General features: G+C 37.5%; 2 protein-coding genes across 3 annotated transcripts; both read left to right on the top strand.

Moving 5' to 3' along the window:
• Positions 1-146: 146 nt before the first annotated feature.
• On the top strand, positions 147-12,178 carry LOC127435102 (T-complex protein 11-like protein 2). Of its 2 annotated transcripts, none has more exons than XM_051688298.1 (10): positions 147-288; positions 2,204-2,387; positions 4,703-4,835; positions 6,386-6,506; positions 6,598-6,821; positions 6,982-7,118; positions 7,543-7,730; positions 8,058-8,239; positions 8,401-8,573; positions 10,747-12,178. In XM_051688298.1, the coding sequence occupies exons 2-10, from the start codon at positions 2,216-2,218 to the stop codon at positions 11,016-11,018; spliced, it is 1,602 nt and encodes a 533-aa protein (XP_051544258.1). In that variant the 5' UTR covers positions 147-288; positions 2,204-2,215; the 3' UTR covers positions 11,019-12,178. The 2 variants fall into 2 exon arrangements, with proteins under 2 accessions (XP_051544258.1, XP_051544256.1); XM_051688296.1 differs by having other exon boundaries at positions 175-288; positions 2,207-2,387.
• Positions 12,179-12,671: 493 nt separating this feature from the next.
• On the top strand, positions 12,672-13,866 carry LOC127435115 (short transmembrane mitochondrial protein 1). Its single transcript, XM_051688324.1, has 3 exons — positions 12,672-12,803; positions 13,040-13,093; positions 13,306-13,866. The coding sequence occupies exons 1-3, from the start codon at positions 12,789-12,791 to the stop codon at positions 13,375-13,377; spliced, it is 141 nt and encodes a 46-aa protein (XP_051544284.1). The 5' UTR covers positions 12,672-12,788; the 3' UTR covers positions 13,378-13,866.
• Positions 13,867-13,971: the final 105 nt, after the last annotated feature.

Here is a 13,971-nt window from a genome sequence, read left to right as displayed (position 1 = left end):
GTCCCTTAATTTATGTTTTTACTATTTACTTCACTTTCTGACAATTATGTATTAATGTCACGCCCGTGCCCTTACATCCTACGTCAAAGAAAAGAAATCGAAACCCCTCTAGCTATGGAATAATAGGCCCTTCCGTTTCACAAAACACTGCGAGCCAAGCGATATTTTAAAGAGCCCTTTAAAGTCCCAAATGTACTGCTGGTGAAGGAGTATCGATACATTTCTCCTGCAAATCGCGAAAAGCACAGTGTTGTTTGCCAAGTCTCCTCTCTCGGGGACTTGACTCAGGTAAATGTTACATAATTTTATTCGTCAGATCTTTCAGGAGTTTATATTTGTAATATTTCTAATAGTTCACAGAGCTGGACAGTGGTTATGATTACAACACTGGCTCAATGGAATACTAAACCATTTGTTATAATCAAGCATTTCTAACCCTCATTAGAAAACACAAACAGTATGTCTCGCGAGCTGTGCATTCAAGCGCATACGACTAAATGTCACTTTTTAAATGGCCATGCATTCAATGTCTTATTAATATTTATTTTAGATTTTAAAGTGAGGGTTTAATAATTTCACCCCCGATTTTCCTCATGTTTAAAAGTCCAGACAGAGTCCAGTCCAGTCCCGTCGCTCTGCTGTTTTGACAGTTTACTCGTGTTTTGTCCTTGTTTGTGTGCTGAAGATAAGGTCACGTGTACCTATCAGAAGCCCGTGTGAAGACGCAGTGTTGAATACTAGCGTGCTGCATACTGCGTACTATTGACTGTTTTCTGTATGCATACTTTTTTCTTCTTTTTAAAAATTGTTTGTGAAGCAGAATGTAATGATAAGTGTTTCAAACGTTGTGGCATGACCTCATTAGGTGGCATGTTTAATTCAGCGAGTAAAAAACAAAACAAAATAATTTTTTTAATTTATTTTTTATCAAAATTTAAACCTTCATAGTCTGTTGAATACTTCAAATTGAGTACATGTCATATAAGCAAAAAGGGTACATACCAAAAACTAAGAAATTCTGGAGCTCATGTTAATTTTTCTATTAAAATTTTCATTCTCATGCTGGGGATATTATTTGAAACATAATTTAAAACAAGTATTAAATTAGAAAATTGCAAAATAGAAAACTTACTGCACCTACTGCATATTGCAGAAATAGTACTAGTAGTATGGTAGTATACTATTCCAAGCATAACCTGTGTCTCACGCTGGTATAGCAGCACCTGCTTTTAGGGCCCTGAGCTGCATGAGCCATAACTAATGCCAGCAGTGTGTCATCAGTGCCCTCCCCAAGCAGGGGTGACAGCCCAGGGGGTTTCTATTTCCACCATAAGTTGCAGTACTGGCTGATTACATGAGGAGGTCGCAGTTTGTTTATTTATTTATTTATCTATATTATTTATCAAGCCTTTCCATTCTTAGCACTCCCAAAAGAGTGTCTACTTCCAAAAGAGTGTCTATTTTGTGCAGATAATGTTATTTGCCCAAAATAGACACTCTTTTGGGAGTGCTAAGAATGGAAAGACTTGAACAAATGATGTCATTTGGTGTTTCTATTATAACAGATTAATAGCCATTAATCCACTATAGGTAAACCTGTTATTGCAAGGTAGTTCAATAAACAAGCTATTTTGTCAGGTTGAAAAATTGTATCTTACATAATAGGTGGGATTAGTCAAAAACTTGAATCTTGATGAACAACTTGCTTATTGTTCAAGCATTTTGTAATGATGAGTCATATTTTGCTTGAGCTGAATAAGGCGAAAAGACAAGCAGACAGACTCTGTTACGTCATGAAACAGGTGTGTAATGGAGTCTATAAAGGCAGCGGGGTGTAACTAGATAGGTTTGCTTATAAAGACTATTCTGTTATCAAGTGTTATCTGTTACCCAAGAGACAGCATCGCTTAACGTCTGCATCACATTTAAAATACAATGTCCCTTTGTGGGTCACATGAATATCACTGAGCCCTTTTGTTGCCTGTTTATTTTCTGTTGCCTTTGCAAACCACTTTTATGTCAAAATGTGTTTGTGGAATTTTCCAACATTGAAAGTTGTGCCATCACTTTTATAGTTGTAGTTTTTTCCATTACTTTTATAAGAGAATGCCCTAATTCTCTTTCTAGAATCAGCGTGTCCCAAAATAATCTTTATCTTGGCCACAAAATGAAAAATTGCATACCTTTTTACATTAACTCACAGCAGCTGCTCAAGATGCCACTGAACAATGAACGTCCCACCTCGATGTCTACAGTGTCCAGTGAGGACCAGAGCAGTGACACAGAGTCATTGGAAAGGTGCAACAGTTTGACCTTGTCCAGCGATGTGGACTATTCTCGCCAGAGCTTTACCAGCGATTCCTCTAGCAAACACAACTCTCCTTCTTGTAGGTGTTTTGCTATCACATACACTCACAAAGGCACAGAAAGTGTTTGGCTAATGAAATGTTATTTGTGCAGATCTGGTGTTTTTACAGTAGAGTCATCATAGAAATTCAGTTGGCACTCATTCTTTCTTCATGTAGTATATCCATTTCTATATATGGTTGTGCTCAAAAGTTTGCATACCCTGGCAGAAATTGTGAAAATTTGGCATTGATTTTGAAAATATGATTGATCATGCAAAAAAAAAAACTGTCTTTTATTTAAGGATAGTGATCATATGAAGCCATTTTTTATCACATAGTTGTTTGGCTCCTTTTTAAATCATAATGATAACAGAAATCACCCAAATGGCCCTGATCAAAAGTTTACATACCCTTGAATGTTTGGACTTGTTACAGACACACAAGGTGACACACACAAGTTTAAATGGCAATTAAAGGTTAATTTCCCACACCTGTGGCTTTTTAAATTGCAATTAGTGTCTGTGTATAAATAGTCAATGAGTTTGTTAGCTCTCACGTGGATCCACTGAGCAGGCTAGATACTGAGCCATGGAGAGCAGAAAAGAACTGTCAAAAGACCTGCATAACAAGGTAATGGAACTTTATAAAGATGGAAAAGGATATAAAAAGATATCCAAAGCCTTGAAAATGCCAGTCAGTACTGTTCAATCACTTATTAAGAAGTGAAAAATTCGGGGAACTCTTGATACCAAGCCAAGGTCAGGTAGACCAAGAAAGATTTCAGACACAACTGCCAGAAGAATTGTTCGGGATACAAAGAAAAACCCACAGGTAACCTCAGGAGAAATACAGGCTGCTCTGGAAAAAGACTGTGTGGTTGTTTCAAGGAGCACAATACGACGATACTTGAACAAAAATGAGCTGCATGGTCGAGTTGCCAGAAAGAAGCCTTTACTGTGCCAATGCCACAAAAAAGCCCGGTTACAATATGCCCGACAACACCTTGACACACCTCACAGCTTCTGGCACACTGTAATTTGGAGTGACAAGACCAAAATAGAGCTTTATGGTCACAACCATAAGCACTATGTTTGGAGAGGGGTCAACAAGGCCTGTAGTGAAAAGAATACCATCCCCACTGTGAAGCATGGTGGTGGTTCACAGATGTTTTGGGGGTGTGTGAGCTCTAAAGGCACGGGGAATCTTGTGAAAATTGATGGCAAGATGAATGCAGCATGTTATCAGAAAATACTGGCAGACAATTTGCATTCTTCTGCACGAAAGCTGCACATGGGATGCTCTTGGACTTTCCAGCACAACAATGACCCTAAGCACAAGGCCAAGTTGACCCTCCAGTGGTTACAGCAGAAAATTGTGAAGTTTCTGGAGTGGCCATCACAGTCTCCTGACCTTAATATCACTGAGCCACTCTGGGGAGATCTCAAATGTGCGGTTCATACAAGACAACCAAAGACTTTGCATGACCTGGAGGCATTTTGCCAAGACAACTGGGCAGCTATACCACCTGCAAGAATTTGGGGCCTCATAGACAACTATTACAAAAGACTGCACACTGTCATTGATGCTAAAGGGGGCAATACACAGTATTAAGAACTAAAGGTATGCAGACTTTTGAACAGGGGTCATTTCATTTTTTTCTTTGTTGCCATGTTTTGTTTTATGATTGTGCCATTCTGTTATAACCTACAGTTGAATATGAATCCCATAAGAAATAAAATAAATGTTTTGAATGCTCACTCATGTTTTCTTTAAAAATGGTACATATATTTCCAATTCTCCAAGGGTATGCAAACTTTTGAGCACAACTGTAATTCTATGTAAGAAATGTACTGTGTACTGTACTGTGAATGTAATTCTGACATGAATGGTGGTAACATGCTCATTTAAAGCTGAAGTGTGTTATTTCTGCACCACTGGAGTCAAAGAGATTCCAGAAAACTCCCTCCAACTTCCATTGGTTGTACAAACAGATAGTCCTACCCCAAATTCACAAATTTGAGACGATGTTGCTGTGTTGCTGTGTCGGTCAAGATGGGCCGCTCAAACAAACATTTTATGTTTTGATAGTGCCATGGAGCCACAGTGTTGCACTTTAAGCCAAAATCCTGCATATTTAGCTGAAATACGAGAAATAATTTTAACATCGAAAACATTACACACATTAGCTTTAAGCAAAAAAATAAAAAGGAACTATTATAGTGACCCACTAAGATTCACCTGTTAGCAAGTGGCAGGAATAAAATGTAGTCCCTAAATGCAAATTAATAGTGAGGGCCAGCACACCTGAAAAGTCTTTTAACCTGTGCATACCTGTATTGACATTGTGTTTTCAGGCAGCCCACCTAAAACCCTCACACTTGATGATGTTGTGGCTTCAGCCCGGGACCTGTCCAATCTGAGTCTGGCTCATGAGATTGTAGTCAACCGCAACTTCCACCTAGAGCCTCCAGAAATACCTCAAAACAGGTACTAGACTATTTAGCGACTTACCATCTCTTGATATGACTGTTCCAACTTTCATTATTAATGGTGTTATAACTATAGACATTGGGTTTGAGAAAATGTACTCATGAATCTATAATTAAAATGCAATATATAAATTCAAAACATTAAGCATTCTTTTAGCCGATATGTATTTTGTGTCCACTTCTGTGCAGAATTAAAATGCCCTAATTTGTGTTTTGAGCTCAACATTATAGTGTTAGTGTAATAATGAAAATATATATGATAATAATAATAATCAAGCAATATCACACGAGCATCCTAGACTGTGCTGATATTAAGTACAACAGCCCGATTATGAGTTTTATATTAAAGCATGTCATAAAATATTGATAAATTGACTATTGATTGGCACGTTATTTTATCTATACATTTTTTTAGGTATCGATATATATTTATATATATAACATTTGCCGACATTTAAATTAGAAGCCTATTTTTCGTACTTTCCAATTCACTGTCAGTTGGCCTCTGTTTAACAATCTGGCGTAATAGCGTTGGGAGACCACAATTATCGAAATATATCAACTTTCTAAAATTCTAAACAATTATATTCTATAAAGGTACACACACTCTGTCTGTGATATAACCTTTACTGAAGCCGGTCGCGGGTAGGACGAGGCAAAAAAGTCCAAACTGTGAATCTAGTCACCATACACACAAAAGTTACTAAGGTTTTTGGACTTCGAGAATGAACAAAATGACATTGAGTTTGCAGGTTAGTGTATGAAACTGGTGTAACTGTGCAAACTGAACAATTAGAAATTATTATGCAATTTCTCTGTATGTAGCCATGAATAGGTCTTTCATTCAAGCTGTCAAACCACAAAATGACATACTTGTAACTGAAAATACATTGTGTAGGCTATATGAAAGATAAATATACACAATATATCATCCAGTGTTGGCTAGAGTAAATAATCTATGTCCTTTTGATAATGATAATGGAAAATTATGCAAGTTTCTCTCTGCGGCGCTGAAGAATTTCAAGCAGCATCCGGAGACAGAGTGTGTGTACCTTTATAGAATATAATTGTTTAGAATTTTAGAAAGTTGATATATTTCGATAATCATCAACTTTTAAGTCTTTTAACTTCTTTTTAAAGAACGGTTGTACAAAAGTACCTTTTTCACACATGGATCCCAAGCCTAGTTATATTACTTTTATACAACCGTTCTATAAACAAGAAGTTTATAGAGTAACTTGCATTTTAAACACAACTAAAATAGTTCCAAACAAAGCCAAAGCAGAATCAACTGTTGCAAACATCCAAGCAAAGCACAGACAGAATGTCTGGGACACTGCGAACACACAAAAGCAGACTCCCAGTGTTGTTATAATACATATCAGCACTCTTGGTATGTTAATTGTCCAGTCAGATAAGAGGACATGAACTAATGGTCCCAATAGTGATTTTATCCCATATTCTCATAATTAGGAGCACAAGCTTGGAGCCTGTAGTCACAGGTTGTGTAAAGAATCAATTTCTCAATATCCTTTGTTTTACCACTAGCTTGGAAAAAAGAGTGAAAGACATGGTGCACAAGGCCTTCTGGGATTGTCTTGAATCAGAACTGAATGACGACCCCCCCGAGTACGATTACGCCATCAAACTTCTGGAAGAGATCAGAGATGTAGGTTACACATTAATCTAAATCAACAATGATGAAAAGGCACATGATATGACCCTTCTTGATTAAATCATTCATTATTTTCTCATCAAAGATCCTGATTTCCTTCCTGAACCCTGGGGCGAACCGCATGCGTACTCAGATCATGGAGGTGTTGGATATGGACCTGATACGCCAGCAGGCTGATAACAATGCGGTTGATATCCAGGGCCTTGTTTCTTACATCATCAATACGATGGGCAAATTTTGTGCGCCAGTCCGCGACGATGAAATCAAGCAACTCAAGGAGAACTCCTGGGACATTGTGACTGTGTTCAAGTATGCCGTTTGCAGTGCTTGTTTGATGAAGATTATTAGGTTTATTCTTGTATAGTGTTGTAGAACTGGGTATTACGTATTAATATGACAAATGGTTCTCAAGCATGCATTTGCCTGAGTTAATTAATTGAGTTTTAAATGGTAACTTGTGTTGGATCAGGGAGATCTTCCGAGTTCTGGACCTGATGAAAATGGACATGGTGAATTTTACCATCCAAAATCTCAGGCCAGATCTGCAGAGGCAGTCAGTAGAGTATGAGCGTGCCAAATTCCAGAGCATTTTGGAAAGAACTCCTAGTAAGTCCTTTCAAGCACTATAAACATGTTAGATGCATAGATGTACACATTCAAAACAGAACCAGGTAAAGACACTTGAAGTGAATGATATGAAGTGTTACATTCTGCTTTAAACGGTTTGTTCAACCAAAAATCATAATTTTCTCACCATCATGTTGTTCTAAACCCAGATGACTTGCTTTTGTCTGTGGAACACAAAAGGAGATGTTAGGCAGTATGTTAGTCTCAGTCACCATTTACTTTCATTGCATCATTTTCTATGTAATGAATGGTGTCTGAGGATGTCATTCTGTCTAACATTTCCTTTTGCTCCACAGACAAAAAGTCACAACATGAAGGTGTCAATTTTGTTTTTGGGTGAACTATCCCTGTGAATGTCTAAAAGTGGCCCATAACTTTAGACATAATGTAAATTTGCATGCAGATGCTTTGGATCACACAACTGAGTGGATCAAAGAATCAGTAGAGGAGGCCACACATCTCATGCCCCCAATGGAGAAGAGCAGCGATCCTGGGCAGAGCAGCAAATCATTACCAGGGCCCACGCTCGTTCTAAATATTGCTTACCGTAGACTGCTTACCTGGGACGAGAGCAAGGGCCCTCTACCTGAGGTCAGAATTACTCACACACACACAACGATAACTCTTATACAGTGTCCTAATCAGCTGTGACCAAGACAAATATAAAGCCTTTTTGATAATAACTTAGTTTCCATTTCTGTGACGCTGAGCTGGTTAACCCCGCCATCTGCTCCACATAACTTTAAACATCAAATTGTTTTGATTGTGTCACGTTGCGCAGCAAGTAGTGTGAACAGAGAAATTACTTGTTGATGGAAACTTGTCACATTGCGGTTAAGACGCAGTGTTGCCAGCATTTTGAGGTGTGCATCTTTAAGAGTGCTTTATGATTTAACAGTCTCTCTCTTGCGCTAATAGACTGTGATGACTGATGAAGGGAGGTTGCAAGAGATGCAGAGGTCTCTTCAGCTGTACCAAGCTGTGGCATCTGTTCTGCTAATAGTCTACAGCTCAATAGGTGGGGCTGTGTCAGGCCTGCCTGCTCTTGTTGAGCGACTTAAGAAAATGACAGCAGTACTGCTAGATGGCATGCATAGTGTGTAAGTCCAATCATTCCCCAAACACTGCTCAGGCTAATACATGCAAAGCACGCATACTTGCGCATAAACGAATACAAATAATTGAAGTAATAATGAATGTGTCGGTCTAAAAGATCTTCTCTGTCTACCTTGCCTCCCCCTCCCCCCCACCCACCACACAGAGACTTTAACTTGACTGAAGCTCTAGGTAACGTCAGTGCTCAGATCTGCTGTGAGGTCAATAAATCTCTGGCAGAAAGAAATTTCCCAGCTCTCCCTGCCGAACTGCAAGCTACTCTGAAAGGTCAGATCTGTGACATCACCCAGGGGAACAACCCAATACGCACTCTTGTTGGTAAGGGAAAACGCATTAACCTCTTTAAAGCTTGTATTGTTCTTTACAGAGCTGTCCAAAAAGGCTCCAAGACTCCTCCGTAGGCAGCATTCTAAGGCAACATCCACAATAATCAGTTAAAAACTTAGTTTTTAGTTTCCGAATGTCATCATTTTCCAAAGAATGCGTTAATTCCAGCCAGGTCTCCTAAGCAACCAAATTGGCCCGGTTGCTAGGGAGGGTAGAGTCACATGGGGTAACCTCCTCGTGGTCGCTATAATGTGGTTCGTTCTCGGTGGGGCGCGTGGTGAGTTGAGCGTGGTTGCCGCGGTGGATGGCGTAAAGCCTCCACACGCGTTGTCTCCGTGGCAACGCGCTCAACAAGCCACGTGATAAGATGCGCGGATTGACGGTCTCAGACGCGGAGGCAACTGGGATTCGTCCTCCACCACCCGGACTGAGGCGAATCACTATGCGACCACAAGGACTTAGAGCACACTGGGAATTGGGCATTCCAAATTGGGAGAAAAGAAAAAAAAAAAAAAAAAAAAAAAGGGGAATGCATTAATTCCTCAATTCTTCAGTGGAGAAAAAAAAACATCATTGTAGTGTGGATGAGAGGTGTTAACGAAAAACTATTAATGTGGAAGTGGCCTAAGGGGACATTTAGAATTTTAGCACAAGCAAATGAAGCTAGATACAAAGCAACGAACAGAACAGAACGCAGCTGTCTCAAGACAACGCTCGTTTTTAAAATTTGAAATTGACACGGCATCTAAAAAAAATGGTGCTTCTGTGCGAGACGCTGAAAAAATAAAGCGAGATGCAGCGTAAAGGTTAAAGACATCCATCTAGCGCATGTTTACATACAAAAACAGTGCACAACACATTCGGAGTGAACAGGCCCTAACGTATCACCGAATTAAAGGCTGTTCCAAAAGGTTGCCAACATAATTATGCTGCCTAAAATACCTCCTTTTTCATCCGACTATTTCAACCAAAACGTGTGTGCTATATATTTTTACAATTATTAGAGCAATGGTTTTCAACCTTTTTGACTCAAAGACCTCCCACTGTCAAACAATATTCAAAGGCCCCCCCTTTATTAACAGAAATGGGAATGTCAATAGGAATGTCTATATTACATTAAGATGAAATAAATAATTATAATTATTCACCACGATTCATTTTGTGCTTCCAGAAGTTTCAAGAACTGTATGTTCTTTAATGAAAGATGTTGAATTAAAATATGTGTGTTTACATGTTGCACATCTTTTTTTTTTTTTTTTGTATTTTTAGATTTATAGCAAGTTAGATACTTATAGTTTTTATTAACTTATTTTAAATCATTTTAAGTCACCCCTTGAAAGTTTGCTGAGGCCCCCCAGTGGGCCCCAGCCCCCTGGTTGAGAACCACTGTATAAGAGTGTTACCTCGGTCCTCACGCGTCACCTTTATTGAAATCAATTTTGAGTAGAGCTGTCAGAATTAACGCGTTAACCCATGCGATTAATTTTAAAAGTTTAATGTGTAGATTTTTCTTAATCACAATGAACGCATTTACCGTTAATACAGCATAAACCAGCATAAACACAGGTTTGAATGGCGGAACCTTTGTAATATATCCACCTGGAGTCATTATACTGATGCACACTTCACAACACACACACACAACAGCGCTTCTCTGTCAGTGATAAAATGATGGAGAAAGAACCTCTTAACGCTATTTGATGTACAAAACAAGCCCAGATGGGACTCAAGTATTGTTCAGCCTAAGTAAGGCACATTTTAATTACCACAGAAGCACATCAAGTCTTAACTATAACCAAAATGCTGAATGGGACGTTTTTTGTGCAAGTGCTTTTCATGTGGAGTTCAAAGTGGCGCTTGACGCTGGCGTTGATACCCTGACGTGAATCATGAATGCGGCTTCACGATTGCTGTAACAAAGTGGATAGCCACAGTCTGCCAGCTGATTAATATTGTGGAGGATGCGGTTTAAGATATATTTTTTATCACACAGAGTTTGTGCCAATGTAGAGGGTTCCAAATCAGTCACTTATGAGTGTTCATTTCAGTTAGAATGCTGCCACAAAAGGCAGCTGCTTATATAGGCAGTAGGCAGCAAGGCAGCTCACTATGTTTTGGAACATAACCACTGTATAATTTTTAATGCATCCCTGCTGTCCCACAGAGACAAGGGTACAGATGTACTTCAAAGTGGTCCTCACCTCTACCATCTCGCACAGAACCCCACCTCCCGTACCACCAGGGCTGGGCCTGATTCAGCCAGAGCTCATGGCACTGGGGCTCAGTTTTGTCAACCTTGTCAACTACAACAAACAGGTTTACAGTCCTTTCTACGTGAGCATCCTGAAGAATCTACTGTTCATCAATACAACAGGGGAGACATTGCAAAATGAAAACATTCAGGGTTCACCAACCAGTCCACTGGAGTCCAAATAGATGCATGGGTAGGATGCATCACAAACTGCCTCCAGCTACGAGGAGGTAGCCGTTGACATCATGCATTTCACTTGTGCAAAATAAAATAAGGAATCATCTGTAAAGTCTCAGATAACTGATTTGATGGAAGTACTGCAGTACTGAAGAAGAAAAAGACTGAAGAATAACTATGTGCTATGGTTCTTAAATTGAGAAATAAGAATTGAGGAGGTTTTGTTGTTGTTTATTTTGTTACAAAGAAACTATGTTCCTTGCCAAGTTATATTTTTAGTGTCTCTCTAAATGTGGTTTTCACTTGACAGTGTTACTGCAATAGAAATGCAGTCATTACGTACAGTATAATAAAATAACTATGTTATTTGACAAATAATGTTTTGGTGTGAGGCTACAAATTTTTTATAAGTACAGATGTTAAGAACATAGCCAAAATAGGCTGATATATTTACATAGATCCTTTAAAGACATTTTAGTATATGTATATTCCATGCCGGTTTTCAAATGTCATAACTAGATATGTTTATCGGAGCAAATGTTTAGAGTTTGATACACACATTTTGAAAGTATTGTATTCCATTTGTTAGCTGTATTTATACTTGGAAACTTAACAAAAAGGTTTGTCTGAATTTCTTATTCTGAAATGGAAGTGACCAGAACTCTGGGGGGGTTTTCAGGGAAGATAATTTATCAATATTGTTAAATTTGATTTTGGTCCTGGTAGTGTCATTTTACAACTTTTATAACTGCATAATCATTTGTTTTCCTTTTATCCATTAGAAAGCTAAATTTGGGTACATTTTGCATGACGTGTGTTAGTGTGCTTTGGTTACAGGCATGTTTGATTTATTACAGTTGAAATTTAAGAGGTTTGTCATTATATTTGTTAGTATTCTTGCTTAGAATTCTGATACAGTTTTACATTTAGATCACATCATAACTGCATAGATCAAGACTATTGATTTTTAATGATTTGTTGGTGATTATTGTTTTCCATTCTGACAAGTATGAGTGACATCTTCTTGTAGAAAGCCATATATATTTAGATTTTTTTTCACCCCTCACAGACCTTCCATGTATATATTGTTTGTTTTCCAAACGTGTGTAAGAACAACAGTGTGACTAACATTGAAACAAAAAATAATAATAAAAGTATGAAAATTGAATATTGATTTATTTACAGTTATCATGTGACTAGGTAGACAGCAACATGCACATGTAGAAATTAGAAGCAATCAAATAGGTGTGGGTGAGAAACAGATCATTATTTACATTTTTATTTTATTTTTTTCAGTCTCTAATTGTGAAAAGTGAAAATGTATAGTAAAAAAGGACTTTAAATATTGATCTGTTTCTCACCCACACCTATCATCTCACTTCAGAATACTTGGATTTAACCAGTGGAGTCGTATGGATTACTTTTATGCTGCCTTTATGTGCTTTTTGGACCTTTAAAGTTCCAGTCACCATTCACTTGCATTATAAGGACCAACAGAGCTGAAATATTCTTTTAAAAATCTTCATTTGTGTTCTGCAGAAGAAAGAAAGTCATACACATCTGGGATGGCATGAGGGTGAATAAGTGATGTGAGAATTTTCATATTTGGGTGAACTATTCCTTTAAGGATTTATATTTTGCAAGAATACTATTTCCGGCATGTTGTTTTCATGCTGATGACGTATGATGCTAGTTGAAGGCTAACCGTGTCAAACCCGCGACCATTACAGCGTTCGGGACAATTCTCACATTTATTTCAACATTTCAAAGCTTTAATCATGATGCAATTTATTGTAAGTACTTACTGAAGTTTGTGTGATGTTCATGTTCTGTTTAGACAACTTGACTAGCTAGTTAGAGAACTTAATATTACTATTTGTGTTACAGCAAATAGCATTACGTAATATTACTTTATAATTGCAGTTTAATAGCCGGATATTTAATAATAATAATAAGAAGAAGATGGATGTTTTCTGTAGGTCATCTGTTATATATAATTGTCCTGATGGAGCATCTGTTGTTTCCACAGCTTGGCTTCACTCTGGGAAACGTGGTTGGCATGTATCTGGCACAGAATTATGAGGTTGGAGTAATAACATTTTTCTCATTATTAATTTAACAGTACCTACTGTCTGTTTTTAGACATTTAACAGGCAAGTAAAACTATGTAATAGTAATGAGATATAATTACTCATAAAATAAAACAGCTTTAATGTTTAGCGATCAGTGATTGTTTCCATTTTTACATGCCATATGAAATTTGTTTCATGCTTATTTTATCTACTTGTTTTAAAGGTACCCAACATTTCAAAGAAAATCGAGGCCTTTAAAAAGGACGTGGAGGCCAAAAAGAAACCCCCAGAGTGACAAAGGCTCATTATGATTAACTGAAGATGGATGGGACATTTTGAAAAAAGGAAATATACTCCACGTTACTTTATAAACAGTATGAACAAAAGAGTTCCAAAAATACTGGGTATATTCCAAGTGTCAGCAGTGCCTCAAAATCCCCATTGTGTTCAAAGTGTTCTGCAGCTTTTTGTATTGTATTGCCTCTTTTCTTTTTTCTTTCTTTTTTTTAAAGAAGGGTACATTTGTTTTACACCTGATAAAGATATGTTTGCTGGATAATTATTTATCATCAAGTATATATATAAAAAAAACAGCACTAGCTTATTATTTGACGAAATTCTTCATTATTATTATTATTTTTTTTGGTCATTCTATATTTATAGAGAAACAAAATGTTTAACGCTAAATTGTTGGAAGAAAATTCTTAATAATATTAAAACTTCTTAATATGATTATGTAATAAATGAGCGAGCTTGCACATATACAATTTTAACTTGAACAAGTTTCTGTAGTCTTTCCTCTTCATTTTCCTCTTTACAGACTGTAGTCGTTCTGTATCACAGTGTGATATGAAATTATAAAAAATGCCTGTGTAAAGATATAACGTAT

The sequence above is a fragment of the Myxocyprinus asiaticus genome, chromosome 45 (assembly GCF_019703515.2).
Source record: "Myxocyprinus asiaticus isolate MX2 ecotype Aquarium Trade chromosome 45, UBuf_Myxa_2, whole genome shotgun sequence".
NCBI lineage: Eukaryota > Metazoa > Chordata > Actinopteri > Cypriniformes > Catostomidae > Myxocyprinus > Myxocyprinus asiaticus.
This window is presented reverse-complemented; position numbering and strand designations above follow the sequence as displayed.

What these genes read in the sequence shown, in the direction of transcription:
- LOC127435102 (XM_051688298.1), top strand. Translation starts at nt 2,216, where the DNA reads ATGCCACTGAACAATGAACGTCCCACCTCGATGTCTACAGTGTCCAGT. An exon ending in CCAGAAATACCTCAAAACAG is followed by an intron (nt 4,836 to 6,385) that starts GTACTAGACTAT and finishes TTTTACCACTAG; the next exon opens with CTTGGAAAAAAGAGTGAAAG. An exon ending in GACATTGTGACTGTGTTCAA is followed by an intron (nt 6,822 to 6,981) that starts GTATGCCGTTTG and finishes GTGTTGGATCAG; the next exon opens with GGAGATCTTCCGAGTTCTGG.
- LOC127435115 (XM_051688324.1), top strand. An exon ending in ATCTGGCACAGAATTATGAG is followed by an intron (nt 13,094 to 13,305) that starts GTTGGAGTAATA and finishes CTTGTTTTAAAG; the next exon opens with GTACCCAACATTTCAAAGAA.